This window comes from Doryrhamphus excisus, linkage group LG12 (genome assembly GCF_037039965.1).
Source record: "Doryrhamphus excisus strain RoL-2023G ecotype Guam linkage group LG12, RoL_Dexc_Guam_v1.1, whole genome shotgun sequence".
NCBI classification, from domain to species: Eukaryota; Metazoa; Chordata; class Actinopteri; order Syngnathiformes; family Syngnathidae; genus Doryrhamphus; species Doryrhamphus excisus.
The window spans coordinates 6,791,718-6,813,167 of record NC_136368.1 but is presented as its reverse complement, the minus strand read 5'-3'; the positions used below and the strand labels follow the sequence as shown (position 1 = coordinate 6,813,167).

Here is a 21,450-nt window from a genome sequence, read left to right as displayed (position 1 = left end):
GAATGGGTGGTCGACATCGACGGGCGGTTGACATAAACAATACAGAGTGGGTTCCATTTTAGTTACAATTCATGTTATTCTTGTACAGTTTTACAGTCAAATTGATATTGGATAATTTTCATACTGAAGATTTAAAATTTAAACCAAAAGTATGCCATTTGCAAAGGAGTACAAGCTTGAAACAGGCACTTGGGCATTTGACAGTTTATGTAATACTTTGTTTTGATTGACGCTGTCAGGGAAACAAGAGAGATTATGTTTACCTTTGTGAGTCTAATAAGGTTTGGATGAATGAGAGAAACCGCTCTCCTATTACTGACTGTGTCAATCAAAAGCCTAATCTTTTTAAAGCTAAAATGTATAATACAGCTATTGCACTGTAACCACCTAGATTGGCAACAACATTATACCAGTCATATGTCCATGTAGGGTGGGAGTGGTCAGCGTTTTTCTCTTAAATGAAAGGGTTAAAATACTATCCATTATCCTCCATTAGAAGTCATTAGTATTCCCATTGCACTTTAAGTGAAACGATACTATAGATTTCCGTGTTCATCCTACCAGCAATGATACTGGGTGGCTTTACCAGACATCACAAACACATCCACTAACACAACACGTCACCGCTTGTTTGTTGATTTCTGGTGTTCTCTAGTTCACCCTGTGCGGTGAGAACGGTGTGCGTATGTGTGTGTGTGGGGTGGGGTGGGGGTGTTCTCCGTCAAAACAAATAAATGCTGTTTGCTTTTGGAGAATCCCTACGGTCATGTGCAACTCTGGACCACAGCTCTAAAAACAAATTCAAAACAATCAACACTCTTTTGGAAGATAACATAAAATACTATATTTACTTCTCAAAAACTACACAATGAAGGGATAGTACAAACTTAAACCCACAATAAAAACATTTACTAAGCAAGAGAATGGGAGGATTTAACAAGAGCTGGACCAGCGATGCGCAGCACTGCTCAGTCTGGTTCCATCTGGTCCCGTGTGCTGTGTCCGCATGGTCTCAATCGGCTTCAGTAGACCTGACTAAGTTGTGTTGGGTCAGAATGGGTCACTTCCTCTGTGTGTGAATTGTGGGGATCACACTGATCTCCACACAATGAGCAAAAGGTCCAGTATGCACTGGCTCCCTGCAATGCCAGGGGCAAGATTATACCGCTTTTCAACTGCCTGATACAACATCACCAAAACCTGGTGCACTTTTTCTAACAGTACAGCCCGTATTGAATATATACTGAGCTTTTCCTACGCCGAATGCGTTTCGTCGTAGGCCTTTGTTGATGAAACTACAACAGTCAGCGTATGCTTGACTCACCTGTTGCAAAGCAAATCCGTTTTGGCACAATAAAGCCAACAGATGGGAAATCACTCGTACGGCATGGCAATGCAAGCTGCCCAACAGGTCAAGTTTCAAAAGAAAAGTTCATAACTTCTTTAAATCCCGCAGGAATGACAAGGAAAATCTTTTTCCAGCATATCTCCAAAACTTCAAGCCTGCATTATCACACCCTCGTTTGTTACTACAGTAACTGTAACAACATTACAGTTGGTCTAAATGTTGGTCTAAGATGCCGTTCAGAGAATAAGCCTTTCCCAGTATTATTTTTTTGCAGTGGAACCCTGTAAAATCCAAAAGCAAAATGACAAGCAGAGATCCTTCAGCTTGGAGGCTAGCTCCTGCTCCATTTTCGAGATTTGGGGAAAGCATACTAGGCTACGTTGTTATTATGATTTTTATTATTACTACAGTATTATGCCCCATTCACATTTTTGTTAAAATACAAATGTGTTTTTCCTATTACCAAAAAAAACTTGTGACTTGATAGTGTGAGAGACTTGCATGAGCAAAAACGCACGCATCGTTGTATGCACACGGAAATAAAGATTGCTGCAGTGTCTGCTGTCATAGGCGCGCCTTTGTGGCAATTTCAAGGATATTGTGGAGCGAGAGTTAATATTTCCTTCAGAAAGAAGAAAGTAATTAATGTAGTAAGTAAAGAACTTTGGCTATGGTGGTTTGTGGAGACCTTGCTGCTCCTCCTCTGTTCCGGGCGTGGGTGGTTGTCACGTCGGTGGTGGGACATTTCTTCACTGACACTTTTAAATATTTTTCAGATGACAAGAAGTGCTTTTGCCTACATCGGTGAGTACTTTTATCCAGGTCTCAGTAAGCATGACCATTCAGACTAAATTAGCGTTGCATATCGACATACAAATGAAGAATGATGTGAATTGTGCTGTTCAGTATGAACATAGCCAAAGTCGCTTCAAGTCACATTTCTTCCAAATCAGTACAGTTGAATTAGCTTTACTTTTAAAAAGTTTAAACAAATTGGCAACATCCTACCAGCATGACACCTCTTCTGCATTCCGCAAACAACAGCACAAAAGGCATCGTTGCTGGTTGCCTCTAAACAACAATGACAAACAGCTACGAATTCTCACTCATTTTTTAAAAAGGCGACTTCTGCATTCCATTCACTTTATTGCACAGAGGTGATGAGTCTCTGTTGCCAAGTAAACACGCTGTGTCTAGCACCTCTGCTGCACTATACAGAAGTCTGCCAGTTTTGAAGAGAATGAAAAATACAGACATCTAAAAGAAAAACTAGCCAAAAACACCACATTCAACCTGTGCAACAAATATTCTGCTCCCATAAATAAATATGAATGAACACTGTGTTGATGAGTCCCTCTCCAGCTGTCCACACTTGTGGAGAAATTTAGTTTGGGACAGCAGTCTAGGTTGGTTGCTCTTTCAAAACAGCAGTGTATTAAATGACTGTTGTCACTAGGGATCGACCGATATGTTTTTTTTTTTTTGGACTGATGCAGATACTGTTTTTTTTCCCCATCACCCTTAGCCGATGGCCGATTTTGCTTGGGCCGATATTTGTGGCTGATGCTGCTTTTGCTGCCTCAAGTGACATGAAAAAATTACAATGATAACAAATATTACAGGTCTCAAGTTTAAACAAATATTTATAGAAATGTAAACACTGAACACAGTAGGATTCAGCTTTCTTAAACACACATTTAAACGGTTTTAAAGTTTAAGTTTTATCTAACATCGATGTGATGACTGCTCGGTGGATGCCTGTCTGTAAATCATGCAGCAGAAAAATACATCGGCGAACCCACGCACATATCGGCCGATACAGATTGAAGTAAAGAAGACAAATATCGGCCCGATATATCGGCCAGCCAATGTATCGGTCGATCCTTCGTTGTCACGGCTGTTTTCTTCTTAGCACCAGCTGACCGTAAAAACAGTGCTTCTTTCGCAAATGGTTTATGAAATGTGGTGTCGCAACGATGGCCGCTGCCCTGTGGGACACTTGCCACGCACAAATTGCACTCCGCTACCTCTGTGCAACCGCACTAGGCTAACTTCCGCAGCCATGTTAGCTAGCTACTGTGGTACCGTGCATTGTAGGGCTACAACAATTATTTGGATAATTCAAATACCTCGATTACAAAATGTAGTCTAGGGTTTTTTTCCATGTTGCGAATAATCGCTTACGTCACCAACATGCCTATGTGACCCACGCGGAGGACGAAGAAGGAAGTGGGTGTTTGAAGACGTGGGAAGATTGAAGCGGCTAGAAAAAGTGGCAAGACAACGGAAAATTAAATGTGTCTAAACAGCAATTGGAAGACTGTGACGTATCAGTTTAACGATGTGCTTAGTGGCTGAATATTACTAAAATATCCAATAGCTGCAGCCCTAGTGCATTGTAGCTGCTGCATCTGTTTTGTTTTGTCGCGCAATATAAAATTGAGTGTTTGATACTCGTACCACCCCTTTCTACACATTTAGACTTGACCGTCTCTTGGTTAACATTGCACCATTCATCTCAAAAAAGAACATAAGCCATTACTGGAGCAAATTCACAATTAACACTCCCCCCCCCCCACCCACCCACCCAAACGTGGCCTGTCACAAACACACACAGAATGTGGAGACCCTCATGTTTTTAAAGTCATGCCATACTTAAGGGTGTGATTAAGGATTGCAGGGTCATCTACTCCTTAAAAAGCATATTTAAACAGCATATTGTGAAACCACTAATGGCCCACAGACCTCCCCACCAGGAAGCTGCTCTAAATACATTCCTGCCAGATGAAGATCTTCATGTTTATGAGCGGGACTGCTTTCTCTACAATGAGCAAACAGAAGGCCTTCAATATTGTGTGCTAGGTTAGGCTTGATTCATACAACAGGTTTGGAGTTACGTTTACTTTTCTTCAATTTGTTGCTTCTTTCATAGATAATGCAGTGTTTCCCCCATGTTTACTGTATACAGCACCAGATCACAACATAAGCACACAAGCATACTGTAACGATGTGAATGCATCCTGACATGATATAAGAAGTGTTTGTTGTTGCAGTTGACAGCAGTAAAAACAGGCGGTTCAAAAGAGCATCAGTGTCTGTCAAGATGCTACAATACCGTAATGACCAATAGGACCCTGACTGTTCCTAAATGTGTATATTTTATTCTAACATTGTTTTATCTTTAAAATTTCAAAACGCAAAAGATAAATGAGCATTACCACCTAGAATGACCAAAGCAGTCAAACTGACAGCTTGTTACAAATTTTTGTTGCCTTTATTAGTCCCACATGGGGAAAATTCCATTTTGAGAAACAAAAGCACACAAGAGAAAGTGCAAAATCAAGGTAATACAAATCAAAGTATTTACAACTGTTTTACATGTGTACAGGGGTGTCATAGTTCACCATTTGCTACATTTTCATCTCTGTTTCTACTGCTCTATAGTATGTCAATTTTTTAATGCTTGGTGAAGCTCAAACCTAGTTTTAACAACAACAACAACAGATTAGGTTTTATAGCACTTTTCAAGCTCTATGTGTGAAGCCATTATTCATTCTCTCATTCTCCCTATTCATTCACTTAGTCACACACTGGTAGTCAGTGGTAAAGTACATCTGTAGTCACAGGTGCCCTGGGGTAGTCTGATGGAAATGTGGCTGCCAATTTGTGCCTACAGCCTCTCCAACCGACACCAAACATTCATTAATTCACATTCATACACCAGTATGGGCTGCACTAAAGGCATGATGGGTGAAGTGTCTTTCCCAAGGACACAACAGTGACTGGGTGGAAAGAGCGAGGATCAAACTGCCAACCTTCCAGTTTCTGGACAACCTGCTCTACCTCCTGAGCAAAGTTATAGCTTCACTCAACCCGAGAGAGACAAAAAGGCAGAATAGTAAGCCATGCCTCAGAGCTTTGATGAGGAAGAAGCAGGTTCAGAGAGTAATGTGTTTGGAAGAAGTGAGCAAAAAAAAGTGACTGGAAACATCATATTCCTCACTAACCCTTGTTGTATACACTTTTGATGGCTTTGACATGGAAACAACTTTGCATCATCTTGACGGCATCCCTGACAAGGCCAACCCTTTTCCTAATCACAAGCGCACTCTGCCTGCCACTGGATGAAGAGGCTGTTCTCCAACCTTCAGCACAGAGGCATGAAACAGCAAAAGATGTCACAGTGTGGACAGTCTTTACAGAAGCTGCAGGACCCACAGTAGATGTGCTGTTCAAAAAATGCACCAATGAGATGATGTCACTGAGGAATGTCATAATGCGACTCAAGAATGAACTTCGCTCCGGACACATGACAGCAAAAGGCAGACAAATGATGGAGCAGCAGCCCCGGTTGGAGCAGCAGAAGATAGAGAGAAGGCAGTGCCAAGCGTGAAAATAAAATACCCAATAATTATAGTTTTCATTTAGTGTCCTGCTGTGTTTATTACTTATTCCAACAATTTATTCTTATATCTTGTTTAACGATAATCCAAATTGTATACAAATATTGACCATAGCGTAATTCTAGTAGTTTCAGAATTGTGGTACATTGTGTGGTTAAAGGGATAGTACGGACATGAAGTTGTATGACATCCCCATTAGCAATCCAGTGCCTCAACAGTGACAACAAAAGAGTACATTTGAATGACAAAAATGGCACTTGAAAAAAATTAGACTTCTGAATCGCTCTGTGCTATTTTCTCTCCGGTGGTATCACCGCATGCTGCCGCCAGCTGTCAACTGTTGGCTACATTACATCACCTGCTTCACAGTATTTATTGCTGGGATAGTGAAAGTAAACATGTCTGACTATGAAACAAGAGATGGAGACATTCCTTTTAACCCAGAGCCAAATGAATACCTAAATTAACAGGAATACACAGATGTCAAACTTCATCGGATGGAGTTAAAACAGGCAGAGAGAGAGAGAGAGAGGAGGGACAGCTGTAGATGCAAGTAGACTATACCTATAGTTACTTTTTTCCATCTAATTTTGACTTGCTTTCCAAATGAGTATAGCTTGTTCTTACCTAGGACAGCAGGTCTCTTCAAAACACGATTCTGTACTCTGTCTTGGTCGTGTTGGAACGTAACCCTTCTAGCTCAAGTGTGCATCCTGGCCAGTTACTCACATCCAGTATATGGCAAGAAGCCAAAGTTGTCTAATGTCCGTGACAGGAAAACAATGGAATATATAGGGCGATTCAGACACATTCTTGTTTCCAGCCAAGATAATTCAAGTCTGCACATTTTTTTTTTAGATATTTTCTTATTTGATTATCACTCTAGCGTAGGTTTCCCTATCACTCTCCTGCATTGCAGTGGTCTTCAGCCACACATGTAAACATTGTGGAACACATACACAACATTGTATAAGCACTAGCACACAGTGATACCATCGGAGAGAAAATAGCGCCAAGAGTTTGAATGAAATTCTCCTCGATAGCATGTTGACACATCCCGATGTTAATCACTGCCCCTCTCCCGCTGTCTTGGCACTGACAAAAAAAGAAAACAGACATACTGACTGGATGTTAACAGATACATTAAATGAGGCAGATTCTGTGGGAAATTTTGGTGTCTTGCTGAAAATTACATCAGGGTCACATTAGTTGAATACTTTGAATAGGGAAACATTTTACTCAACACACTCACTGCAAGCCATTAGACTAAAGTCTGAGTGCAAGGTTATGGCTAACCTGCACATGCTGATTTAAGAATACAGTTTGATACTCATTATGCAAGTCTTTTTGCATGTAATTTTACATGCACCTGTATAATGACCAGTTATGCAAACTAGACAATGACACCATTCGGTTTGCCGGATTTTCGTGCAAAGGTTGCTTCTGTCTAACTGTTTTACATGACAACAAAACTTCTGTTGCTACAGTAGAGCATTTCTTGGTTCAAAGTCATCACAAGACCAAAATTAGCTTTGCCATCAATACCTTACAAAAGTTGACCAAGCAAAGCACAAGCTATATACAGGCCTCTCCACAATGTTCCCTATGCATATTTCTCCTCAAGCAATTCACAACAGAACAGCATGGAACTCGTCTGTAGCCACAATACATTACGGACAGCCACTAGAATAAATAACACGGATTTGGACATTGTATGGAGCAAAATTTCCACCAATTATACCTGAAAATGACACAACTCTTGAACTTTTTACATTTATGGTAGTCTGTCTAAATCAAACAACCTGTTAAGACAAGTAATGAATGACAACTATGACAATGCAAGCTCAGGGCAAATAAATGGTATATTACTTAACCACGGAAACAAAAAAAATGGTCTTGCTACTATGACGGCCTACTCTCAATGAGTCAGACGTCTGTCATACAAAAGTCAATGGCAATAATATCTATCAGAGACTGGAGAAACCAATCCAGAAACTCCTGTTGTGTTAACAGGGGACATTTTTTCGATTTGTTAATGCCGTGCATTAATTCACTTGGTCAGTAGCCCCATAAAAACATATGCAAATGAGCCAAACAAAGGCACAAAACAAGCCTCGCCAATTCAAACAAACACACTTTGTTATATAGCCCTTTGTTCATCTCATTTTTTCCACTGATGGAAACAACTGAACATCTACATTGTGTGCATTGTTGTTTTGTGTGTTAAACTGCAATAACTCTGTTAGTCACAACCAAACAAAAAACACAACTAAACAGACTAACAGAAGTGAGCCATTAAAACAATTCTTAAAGACAATCTACTCAATTGTAACAAGGGCATTAGTTTGGCCCGAATTCTGCTTATCATCAAAGACAATAATCCACCTGATCCCCAAAGATTTCACATTCCTTAGGGCTAAACATCATGTGATAACAGTAGCCTACCCTCAGTATCCATGACCCTCACAGACAGGCATAACTGAGGAAAAAACACTACCAGCCTTTATTCCAGTAAACTGGAACACCCTAAATACAGATTCTTCAAAATGTCTTACTCAGTGTGCATATTTTATTCAATACACAACAAAACACAGTGATAGGCAAAGAGGGACAATAGGTAAGGAGAGCAGTGGTTGTGACAAGACTGAGCTCTTAATGAAATCAATAAGCTTTTAGTGAAGGTTGAATGCACCACACTTCCCATGTCAACAAGTAAATCAGTATTTCTCCTTTCAAAAGCTCACCTACAGACAGACTTACCAAACGCTATTGAGGGAAAAAAAAACTGAATGCAATTTCATGTTTTATTATCTCCATTATATTTGTTGACATAATGTAGTTGACTCGACCTCAAATTAAATATTTTGAGTGAACGGTGCTCTGTAATGCAGGCTGTCAGGATCCAAGTAGGCAGGCTAGGAACAATGTCCAATCACTGAAGTCTTGATAAGACGACATATGTCACAGGCAGATGAGCCGTGCATTATGTGCCATTGACAGAAGCCAGACTCATAGTAGCAGCCTGCATGGACAGTGTCTGTTCACTAATAAAGGCTCCCTCCCTCCCCAAACAACAGCAACCACTAAAAACCATGCAGTTTTGCACAGATGCTCAAAGAAAAGAAAAGAAAAACTCTTACCCATCCTCCTCTCCATCCACAGTCTTGAGACCAGCTGATGCAGTTAAGGCACTGGCGATGGCAGTGTGGCCTTCGGCTTCTTGACTCTGGCCAATGCTCGATCCAGATGCTGGGTCCCCCCCAGAAAGCTTCGGCAAGCCCAGTAGAGCCGACTGGTGCTGGAGGAGGAGCCGCTGCGCATCCTGCAGCTGAGTGGTTGTGAAGGTGGGCAGACTAGCGTACAGCGCACTAGCTTGAGCAGCATGGGCCAGGGCCTGGGCACTGCTGAGGTCATGGGACACACTCTGGGGAACACCTTGTGGAGGCAATCTATTATTACCAACATGGAGAATTTGTGGTTGGGCCTGGTGCTCAATCAGAGGTTTAGATGGAGGCACACTCGGGGCAGACACTTGGCTCTGCATTGTAGTGGGCAACTGGGTGCACAGCCCAAGATTCTGGATTTGTGTTGGGAGGGACTGTGGTTTCTGTTGCTGGCAATCCATGTGGCTCTGAGGCGGTTGACCTGCGACTCCAACATGAAAAGATGTATTGGAGGTGGTAGCCTGAAGAGATGAGGGCTGCTGGGGCTGACTGTGGAGGACTGCCTGTGCCTGCTGTAGGCCCCCCATCATCTGACATGCTCCATTAGCTTGCCCAGAAGAACTTGGTACACCTTGGTTTAAAAGATGTTGAGAGGAAGCAGCTTGGGGGATACCTTGATGTGCCTGGCTATACTCGGGGGGTCTCATCTGCACTGGGGCAGCAGATGGATGCTGAGGGAGTGGGGTATAGCCAAGCTGGTGCTGCTGAACACCGACTAAGCCCTGTGTGGATCCTGTAGGTTGATTAGCAACTGCCTGGGCATAGGTGAGCTGCTGCTGGGGTAAATTGGACATAGGCAATCCACTGGTGATGGAGTGGCCTGGCATGGGTACAGGCTGATTGCTGTTTGAGGGAGTAGAGGAAGCCATGCCGGCTTTGATATGGGAATGGGTGATGTCTTGGGGGTTGACGTGAGTTTGAGTGTGAGACACACCCATACTTAAGCCACTGGGGATGATTGCTTGGAAACCCTGAGGAGGGGATGCGTATTCCTGGCCATGTTGGGAAACCGAAGGTCCCCCAACCTCTGCGCTGCAAACACTGTCCATATAATGACTCACTGTACTCAAAGTACTACTCACAGAGCTACCACTTGTGCTTTCCCTCTCTGCGCACCCAACAAAGTTCTCAGGGACAAACTGGCGCGTGCTGCTAGAGCCAGCATCGGATGTAGATGAGCACGAGGCAGAGCTGGGTGTGTCCTTGTCGTAGAATTCAGTGCATGTCCATCTGCCCTTCTTGAAGGGCTCCGAACTTGAATCCAACTTCACCACCCGGAAGCGAGAACTGGTGGTAGCAACAGCCGGCGCAGCAGTTGGGGCAGGTTGGGCAGGGGTAGCCGAGATAGTAACAGGGGCACCCGGGGAACTGTGTCTTGCCTGAATCCCACTTGAGAGACCAGGCCCTCCAGAGGCACTGCCAACAGTAACAGCAGAAGTGGTTGTAGTCGTCGACGCAATATTAGAGTTGAGACTTTGTTGTTGCTGATTCATGCCGTTATTGGTGTTAGTCATGAGGTTGCCCCCGGATGCAGCAGAACCACCTGCACCTCTGCCACCCCCGGCAGCGCTTTTCGCGTTGAGAGGAAAGCCTCCAGAGCTGCTGTTAGCACTCGTGCTTATTCCCCCCCTCACAGGCACATTGGCAGAGCTCAACATATTCACATTACTAACACTGCTGGTCTGGGGATTAACTATACTAACTGCAGTGCCTGTAGCAGAGCTGAGCATTCCAGGAGCAGATCCCAGGCCCACTACCCCCGCAGGCTGAGAAACAACATGTGCAAGGGTCTCTTGGGAGACCCCAACATTAGAAGGCATTTTCTGAGTGACAGAGGCATGGGTAGATGAGGCGCTCACAGGCCCAGAAGAGAGTGGGTAGGCCTGGCCGTGGTTCTGATGATGAGGATGACGATGCACAGTCCCATTCACCATACCTCCCCCATGCTGTGGAGCTTGGTTCAGGGAATGGAGGTGTGAAGGCTGGTTTGGAGACAGCAGTCCTGGGGTTTCGGCCTCATGGAAATTATTCAGGGTCTCCTCAGAGGAGCTTCTCTCTGCCCCTACTACATCATTAGCTCGGGAGAGAGATACATCCATGATTTCTGAGGATGACAGATCCTCCGTGTGGGACTCATCCAGGTCATCATAGCTCTCTGTGTCTTCTGCAATACTGTTGTTGGTACTCACAGATATTTGTGCAGGGGTCACACTTGTAATCTGGAAGCCACTCTTCTTTTTCATCTGAGCCCCAGCAGACTGTGCAGCCTGGGGATGTAGATTCAGGCTGTGGGAGGGAGGATGGTGAGGTCCTGGGGAGGACGAAGCAGCAGGAGTTTGGCACTGAATCAACAGGGAGGTCTGATATTCTTCTGCAGCCGAGCCGTGACTGTTAGTGACCACCGGTGTTGACAGCGAGGGGCTGCTCCCACTGCTTGTGTTGCTACCCTTTCTGTGAAAGACAGCCGGGTGCGCCATCTTTCTAACACTGCCAGAGTCTCCAGTGGGGTCCGGATGATGCATTTCAAGAAAATCCGGGGGGTAGTTGGTCTCTGACAGTATGTAACAAAGTTGAAGCTCGTTAACGCCGCCGTTTTGACAAAACTACGGTGAGCGGACCACACGGCCAAAAATGAGATAGTCCGGTTTAAATATCAAGAAAAGTTGTACTTATTAACTACAGCCACTCATACACGACAAATTGTATGAGTAGCAAAGAAAGCTGGTGGCTGCTTTACGTGTAGCTAGCGAGCTAACGTCAGCTGATAGCAGTTCCAATACGCCGGTGTGCTCACTTTGTCTTTTTCTTTCTAACAAACTAACATGTTGTATACTAGAATGAACACAAACGTTAAAGCGGAGTAACAGCCGAGGAAACTAGCTAATATGGGGCTATTGCTACTAGCCTGACAGAAGTACAGTCGGCTAGCTAGCTTCAAGTATCCATCACCGTTGAGCTAAACACAAGCTACATACACAGACGTTTTAGCTGTTCAATTCTCTAAAAAGAAACTACAAAGACTCAAAACGACCTTTTATCCGTGGCGCCGTGACGTAAGTCCCAATTCGGTCAGTAAACAGTGGCGTAAAGAGGTTTAATCCATTCAATTGAATTCCACGGGGTTGCTCTTGGTTTTGCTGTATCACCGGTCCACTCCAACGGTAGCCTTGTTCAGTCTGTCGCCTCCTGCGCCGCAGCTGTGGCTGTGTGTGCTCGGACCCGGCTGGAGGGAGGGGAGGAGTGCTCGGCAATATGGCGCCCGCGCATGGTCTCTGCTACCAGACATAAAGCAGTCTGGGAGCGTCCCGACGTAAAAACTGGCGGAAGTTGCCGAAACATGCCGAACAGAAGGCGCCCAGCTCGTGGGCCCCATTCGTCACAATGGTTTACAACAGCTCTTGGGTACGTTGTGAAAATTACTTTGTTGCTCTAACTGAACATTTAGATTAAAGTGACGAGATAATATACTCGTACATTCTCTGTCTGATGTAAAACACAACTTCATGTAAGACAATTTATGTCAAGGAAATCTATTCATATTAATGTACTTAATTAACATAATTATAGAAATGACACCTCAGGTAACATTTTAAATTTAAAACAAAAAGTAAACTAAAAATGAACACTAAAACAGAAAAACAGTCAAGAGCATGAAACCCAAACAATATACATCACTAATAATTGTGTTTACATTGTGCATGGGAGAAGAATGCTGAGAGTCTTATATCATTTATTCCTGCATTTTTTCATTTCTTACCATTTAATGACTACCAGTGATATAATGTATTAATTTTATTAATAATTATTTTAATAATTATCAATTTTTAAATAATAATTCATTTTATTTTAATATTAATTTATTAATTTTTTAAATTTATTTTAAGTAAGTGCATGCCAACGTTCATTTAATGAATACCAGGATCTGATATTATTTATTACTCATTCATTCATTCATTCATTTTCTACCGCTTATCCTCACGAGGGTTGCAGGGGTCTTTGGGCAAGAGGTGGGGTACACCCTGGATGGGTGGCCAGCCAATCACAGGGCACATATAGACAAACAACCATTCACACTCACATTCATATATGAATGTGAGTGTGAATGGTTGTACCCGGAGAAAACCCACAGAGAGTGGAATCAAACTTGGGTCTTCGAGCTGTGAGGCCTGCACGCTAACCAGTCGTCCACCGGGCAGCCATTATTTATCACAATTGATTCTTTTTTACTATGAAATACCAGCAGTGTCTGATATGTATTCATAAATTCATTTATTATAATTTAATTGTTTATTCCTGAAATAATGCATTATTATTGAATGAATACCACCTGTGTCTTATATAATTTATTCCCGAATTAATTAATGAATTTTCATTTAATGAATACCACAGTGTTTGATGCCATTTAAACTACATGCAGAGGACTGATTTTTGCAAAAGCTATGAAATAGTAGTTCCCTTTTGGTCGGTTCCAAATAGGAGGAAAAAAACAGTGAAGCAGATATCCTGCATGGCTGCCTGGTTTGCTGTGGGTTGTGTCGTCAAAACACTGTTTCTGAAACAAACACTTTGCTAGATCCTTCTGCAGACGCCCATGTCAGCCTCGCTGGAGGATTATTCCAAACACAGGTACTGTTTGGGACCTTCCACCCTCATGTTTGTGTGTAAAAGAGAGCGGTAGAGAGGTGGAGAGAAATATACACATTCCAAACTGAAAAGTTCCCACTCAAGGTCAGTGAACTCTGTATTCACTTTATTCTAATCCAATGAAAATGTACCACAAAAAGTGTAATAGAAACTAAACCAAAAATCTCAAAACAACAGTGTCTGTCATTCGGCATGGCGTCTACTGAGCCTTGTGTATTTTGGATGGAGTTCAGAACAGATGCTGTCTTGATTTTTATTGGACCGCTCACACAGCAGAAGATACCAGAGTGTGATGCTAAATATTTATATCCTTCCTCAGGACCCTTTTATTCATTCTTTGTGGTTTTCTTCCAACTCAGCACAGCCCTGCAAAACCAGTAACCCTCTATTTCACACTGTAATAAGGAATAATATCCATCGTTTAGAACAGGGGTCTCAAACACGCGGCCCCCGGGCCAAATGTGGCCCGCAGGACACTAGTTTGAGGCCCCTGCCTTGATATGAAAGTTTAATGTTAGTTTGATATGGATGCTGTATGGTATCATGTACCCAGAAAAAATTATTACGTTTGATTAATGTTCATGTTAAAGGTTAAATAACTCTTAATAGTTGAACAACTAGTTGAATAGTTGAATAACTTGAAGGCTACCGTTTAGGTCGCTAGTTCTCTAGTTTGCGAGTTAGCAGCGTCTCAAGACGCTGCAATTGCGCAATATGTTGTAAATAAAAAAAGTATATTAAAGTAAAGTACTATAGTCGTGTTTTGTCATGTCTACAGGGCTCTAATAATGCTTTGTTAATTTTAATCTGAAAAAAATAATTTGTCTACCCACCATCTACATGCGGTTTCTTGATTTGTTTATTTATTTTTCATCTTATTTTGGGCAGAAAAATAAAAATCAAGATATTTGAGAACAGTGGAATGTTTTATCAGAGCTTTTATTGTAGAAAATCGGAACCAAAGCACTGAAAAAGTTTGTATATTTTTCTGTTTTTAATAAATGCGTTTTTTTGTTTTTTTTTGGAAAACCTGATGTGGCCCAGCCTTGCCCAGACCCTAGCTCCAGTGGCCCCCAGGTAAACTGAGTTTGAGACCCCTGATTTAGAATAAGGAGGTTAGCGCGCAGACCTCACAGCTCGGAGACAGGGGTTCAATTCCACCCTCGGCCATCTCTCTGTGGAGTTTGCATGTTTGCTAGGTTAATTGGCGACTCCAAATTATCCATAGGTATGAATGTGAGTGTGAATGGTTGTTTGTCTATATGTGCCCTGTGATTGGCTGGCGACCAGTCCAGGGTGTACCCCGTCTCTTGCCCGAAGACAGCTGGGATAGGCTCCAGCACCCCCACGACCCTCGTGAGAATAAGCGGTAGAAAATGAATGCATGAATGAATGAATAGATTTAGTATAAGGCAGCAACTGTACCATTACACTTGCAACTACTGAGAGGTGAGTCGTTGAATTCTACCATTTCATTCTCATAGTCTCTTATCCCTTGCGCATTTGCAGAGAATGCGGCCTCTTGTGCAAAATAGGGCCCCGCATGGATTGTTAGGCCCTACCTTTGAAAAGCACGTGTTCTGCATGTAGGGACGAGCGACTTTCAGCATGACAAAAGTATAGCTGATAAATAAGTCAGGTTCATAGCTTCCTAGCTGCATTGCTACTTAATGTACATGAGACATGTCAGACATGAGTGTTAAAAACAGTAACATGGTTATTATATGACAAGAAAATGTCCAGTGGAAATGTACTTGGGAATGTATAATCCTACACATAACATTTACATGTTTGTTTTAGGCTTTTTTTTTTTCAAGTTCGTCTGAGAATGAGCATGTTTATAGGAGTCAAAATAAAACTCATTGAGGATAAATTGCATTGAATTCATTGCTGTAATTGGACAGTATTTTCCTTATAATGTCATTGGAATATCCTTCTACAAGATTTGTGCATTCTTCACTGCATTAAAAGGGCTATTGTAGTCAGTAAAGTTCATTCATCCTCAATATCAGACAGTCATTGGTGAAGTGAAAGGGAAACTTGAGAGCAGCCGGTGGATAGTGTGTTGTTTAATAATGAAGGAGAAAATCTATGATGAGTTAAGCTCTGACCTTCACGTTTATCCGATAACCTTGGTTAAGGAAGTCTTGTTGCCATTGTTTGTATGTGAATCATATTTGTCATAAATCATGAAATAGGAAATATATATATATACGTATATATATATATATACACACAGTACCTCAATGTTGACATGTGTCAGTGTGTCAGATACAGTGTGTGTAGCCAACATAAATTATTTCATCTATATTTACTGTACAAATTGTGTCACCGCTGATGTGATTTTATGAATTTATGAGTCCGTGTGGTGCCTTTGCATGTAGTGTAAATTGTTCAATAACGTATACAGTGCTGCCACTAGAGAGAGCAATTCAGCAGCGTCTATTGGGCCTGAAGGAATAGAGGGCTTGTTGCTGATCCATCCATCCATCCATCCATTTTCTATACTGCTTGTCCTGATGAGGGTCGCTGGGGGTATGCTGGAGCCTATGTTGCTGATCCCTCAAACACAAACAAGGGTCTCACACTCCAATTACCTGCATGGGACCTGCTGGAGGTACAGTTTGGGTGAATGGTCACGTGAGGATTCCAATATATATATACTGTATAACATGAATATAAAAAAATAATATATGGTAATGGTAATGGTTTAATTTAATTTGAACATGTATCAGATTACAATTGAGTGCATCACATAATCAGTTCCCACTTCCACATGTCCAAAAGGAGTAGTAGGAGTTTTTTTTATTGTTTTGTATTTTTTATTTTTTATTTTTTTTTTTCATCACATACCGAAGTATGAGGCGATATGACCATACAATGACATAATGGGTACCATAGTAAGTGTCAATATAGTGATATATATAGCACATCATGACTGGTTCAAGACTCCTTGTACAGAAAAAGGGGCATGAGAACATACAGCTAGTATGTCAGTATAACAATTTTACAGATAAAATTACACAAATAATTCAAGGATAATTATAAGCATAAAATAGTGTGCGTGTGGTAATGGTTTTATTTCATTTGAACATGCATCAGATTACAATTGAGTGCATCCCATAATCAGTTCACAGTTCCACATGTTCAAAAGGAGTAGGAAGAAGCAAAGCTTATTAAATCCTACCCCTCCATCTGGTACTTTTACAATCAGTAACGGTTACATTTGTTCACTTCCTGCTTTCCATAATACAGTTTAAGGTTTTTTTGTTGTTTTTTTTTTTTATAATACACCTCGTACCGAAGTACGAGGCGATATGACAATCCAATGACATAATGGGTACCATAGTAAGTGTCAATATAGTGATATATATAGCACATCATGACTGGTTCAAGACTCTTCATCCTTGTATTTAGCAAACATCACCTGCTTGTATTGTTTCTTGAATTGGCTCATCGTTGTGCATTGTTTGATTTCCTTACTCAATCCATTCCATAGTTTGATTCCACATACTGAAATGCTATGGCTTTTTAACGTAGTGCCAGCATATAAGTGTTTCAAATGTAGTTCTTCCCTGAGATCATATTTCTCCTCTCTTGTAGAGAAGTATTGGATGACATTTTTGAGTAATTGGTTGTTTTTAGCCTTATGCATTATTTTAGCTGTTTGAAGATGAACTATATCAGCAAGTTTAAGTATTTGTGATTTTAGAAATAAGGAGTTAGTATGTTCTCTGTAGGCGGCATTATGAATTATCCTTACTGACCTTTTTTTGCAGTACATCTAGCCAGTGAAGATCGCTTTTATAGTTATTACCCCATATTTCCACACAATAAGTTAGCTATGGTAGAACCAGAGAGAAATAAAGAGTGTGGAGTATTTTCTGATTGAAAATAAATTTTGTTTTGTTCAATATTGAAATGTTTCTTCCCACCTTATGTTGTATATTTGTAATATGAGGCTTCCAGAAATTCCCCAGAAAATTATTTTCCTTCACACTTTCAATGTCTACACCATCTATTTGTATTTGCTGGTACGTGTCCTTTCTGCTGTTACCAAACGGCATTATTTTAGTTTTACTTAGGTTCAAGGACAATCTATTATTATCAAACCATCTTTTTAATATGACCATTTATTTTCTGACCTTTTAATGATTTCTTCTCTGCTCCCTCCGGAACAAAAAGCAGTGCTTTCATCCACAAACAATACCAGCCGTAAGTCTTTCGTGACTTTGGAGATTTCACTGAGGTACAATAGAGTAATATCGTAATAATGTAATATAGTGTTAAGCCTGGCCGATATGGACCAAAACTCATATCCCGATATATTTAGGTAGAATATCCATATAAGATATATATCCCAATATTTTTTACTAAACTGAATTTAGACAAAAGTCAAAGCCAAATGTGTGTGCAAAATTTGTATTAAAATGTACACAATCTTATAGAAAAACAGCCAGTGAAAAAAATTGTATATTTTCTTTTTAAAATAAATATTTAAAAAGTTAAATATAATCCAATCTTCAGTGCAATCATGCTGCACTCATAGTCGTCTCTGCAGCCGGGTTAGCGCCGTCAGACGACATGACGTTAAACATAGTTGATACTGTCTTCATACCGCAACCTTTATACTGTCTTTTTTGCTGTTCACTCCCGCTATGCAGCCTTTCCTCCTCTGTATCTCCACTGAGATATCCGATTTTTCGCCGTAGCGAAGGGGTGCTCAAAGCTAACAGCTACTCTCGAGTGGAGCGCAACAATGGAGCAAGCGTAACTAGCCCACAAAAGTAACAAAATGAACATCTATCGCTGCACATTTGCTTAAGTGGTCGGTATGGTACAAAGAACAATAAGAAAGTAATAAATAAAGCACTATTACACACTGAAAACGCTGCAGGAGACCCAGCTGAATGCAATCATTATCAGGCCCTCTTATAAGCCATGCTTGTAGACTCACCCTTTGCCAGATTGTTGCATTGTCTGTGCTCATTCCCTGCTCAACCATCGCCTTGTGTCGTGCTTCCTTGCGTGTTGTTGGGAGTATACAGAGAAAGTGGCTTAACCAGGACAGGTGGTTATGAACTTACTTTGTCAAGTTCGGTTTTCGACTTTATGCTCAGTCCACGTTCACACGATTGTAATTTACACAAGATGAGCACAGCAACACAGCAACACAATCGCCGTCAACAGAGAGTAGGAGGATTGCTGGAGAATGAACACACACTGATTTATTTATTTATCTACTAGTCTTTTTATTGACCAACTCTCATCATTGTGCAACTTTGACGTATTCACACTTATCCATTAAAAAAAAACCCATTATATTTTCATAAAATATTTTCCAAACACCACCCTCGGCCATCTCTGTGTGGAGTTTGCATGTTCTCCCCGTGGATGTGTGGCTTTTCTCCAGGTACTCCGTAACATGCATGCTAGGTTAATTGGCCACTCCAAATTGTCCATAGGTATGAATGTGAGTGTGAATGGTTGTTTGTCTATATATGGCCTGTGATTGGCCGGCAACCAGTCCAGGGTGTACCCCGCCTCTCGCCCGAAGACAGCTGGGATGGGCTCCAGCACCCTCTGCGACCCTCGTGAGGAAAAAGCGGTGGAAAATGAATGAATTAATGAATTTTCCAAACGCTGTATATTTTTGAAACCACTAGATGGCAGTGTTTTGTGGCAACATTTTAAATGTTTCATTATGATAAAACAAGTATTTTATTACAGTCAATTAATGCCTCAGAAAATGTATTCTCCCAGCAAATATTGTAATGGTATAAGAAGCCTAACAATACTTTTTTTGGAACCCTGTAGATTCTCAATAAATAGTGACGCCATCTCCAAATTAGTTTATGGTGATACATTTACTTGTTACTTGTTGCTGCATGGCATATTCTTGCAGTTCTTTTTTTGTAGTTCTGTGTGGCTTTAGCCGTTTTTTTTTTTGGTTGTACTTTGTTTTCAAGTTTTGTATGTTTTTTCCCCGCTCTGTTGGAGTGCACCTTTTGTCTTAAAACTTTTTTTCCACTTTCACATTTTTTGTCATCTCTGCTTTGGGGTCCAAACATCGGCTTGACGCCATTCTAACAGCTTCTGGCTTTCCAGCATGCCTTGTGGCAATTGTTTGTACAAAGTTGCAAGTTTATGTGAATCAGGAGGCCACAAAATGTGGTCCTGAAATAAACAACAAACAATATTCAATGTTTTGAAGATAGCTGCATGGTGGGACGAGTGGTTAGGGTGCAGGCCTCACAGCTAGGGGACTGGAGTTCAGTTACACCCTTTGCCGTCTCTGTGTGGAGTTTGCATGTTCTCCGGCATCCTCCCACATTCCAAAAACATGCTACATTAATTGGCGACTCCAAATTGTCCATAGGTATGAATGTGAGTGTGAATGGTTGTTTGTCTATATGTGCCCTGTGATTGGTTGGCCACCAGTCCAGGGTGTACCCCGCCTCTCGCCCGAAGACAGCCTGGATAGGCTCCAGCACCCCCCACAACCCTTGTGAGGATAAGCGGTAGGAATGAATGAATGTTTTGAAGATTGGGCCGAATGATGGCTTCACAGTCAGGAGAATTAGGGTTTGATTATCAGCCTGGGCGACACATCCCAAAACATGCATGTTAGACTAATTGGAGACTCTACATCACTGGTCTCAAACTCACCGCCCCATTGCGGCTCCCTACTTGATATCAAAGTTTAGACACTCGACAGAACACTACCTTAAATCCCGATGCAAACACAAAAATGACAACATGTAACAATCAAATAAACACACATAGGGCAACTACTATGGGAAATATAAGCGTTTTACAAAACAAGTGTTCCAATGCATGCTGGGAAGCTCTACAACCGAGGCTGCCACATGACACATAAATGGTGATACGTGAATATTGACAAATGGACGAATGTTAAATTGTACTCAGTAAAAGGAAGCAACAGGTCTTAAACGTCTTTTTTCTGAATCGTCACACAATTTGTTGGCAGACATGCTTTTACTCCTACTTTAAAGACGGTCTGCCAGATGGTTGCTGCTATGGCAACAGACCCTCAATTCACAAGATAAGAGAGCAGTTAGAATCCTGGTTCAAACTGTATTACATGGATGCAAAACAATGTCAGGTTCAGGTTATGAAAAGAATACAGGAGGGATTGAGCAAGAAATGAAGCAAGAAATACTCCATTGGTATTTCATACAGTTTTGTGAAGCCTTTACCTTCGTGGAAAAAAGAAAAATCCTGCCTCAAATAGTCGACAACCTTGAAAGGAAACCAATACCCTTGGTCAGTTGGTGCCAAGTTAATTTTAATCCCGATGAAAGAGGATTTATGAAACCTTCAGCCAACCTGATAACAGTCTGAAGGGGGGCTTTTTATTTGGTGAAATGGACCTCTTATTTTCTAATAACCTTGTAACTTCAATTATCTTTCCAATGATCAAATATCTATGAAAGTCACCTAAGAACTTTATCCTTTATCCTTTGGCAAACTGTATACGGTAGACTTGAATACTTATTGTGGTAAATTGAATCCATTGATAGCGCTGTAAAAAACGTGTACATCAATACTGATTGTCTTGCAATACATTTCCTACATAATTTGGTGGTCCTTATACAAAAAAAATACTGAAATATACAGTACAAAAGTTCAGCAACATATAGTCCTAATCTTCCTATCACAATGAAGTGTGTTGTGCATTATCCCTGTTCATCCACAGGGTGGTGCTAATGCTCTGTTAAAGAAATCCCTGTTGTCTACAAGCATTCTGTGTAATACTGTATAATATTCATAAGAATAAGAACTACAAGCAGCTGCTGCTTTCTCTGTC

The 21,450-nt window shown here is 41.3% G+C and overlaps 1 protein-coding gene across 1 annotated transcript in view; it reads right to left on the bottom strand.

The window, feature by feature from the left end:
• LOC131136014 (TSC22 domain family protein 1-like) overlaps positions 1–12,239 on the bottom strand; it is a 29,092-nt gene extending 16,853 nt beyond the window's left edge. The window contains exon 1 of the mRNA XM_058082471.2: positions 8,892–12,239. Coding sequence (XP_057938454.2) covers positions 8,892–11,497 — 2,606 coding nt within the window. The 5' untranslated portion in view covers positions 11,498–12,239. The remainder of the gene's footprint in view (positions 1–8,891) is intronic.
• Between the last annotated feature and the right edge of the window lie 9,211 nt (positions 12,240–21,450).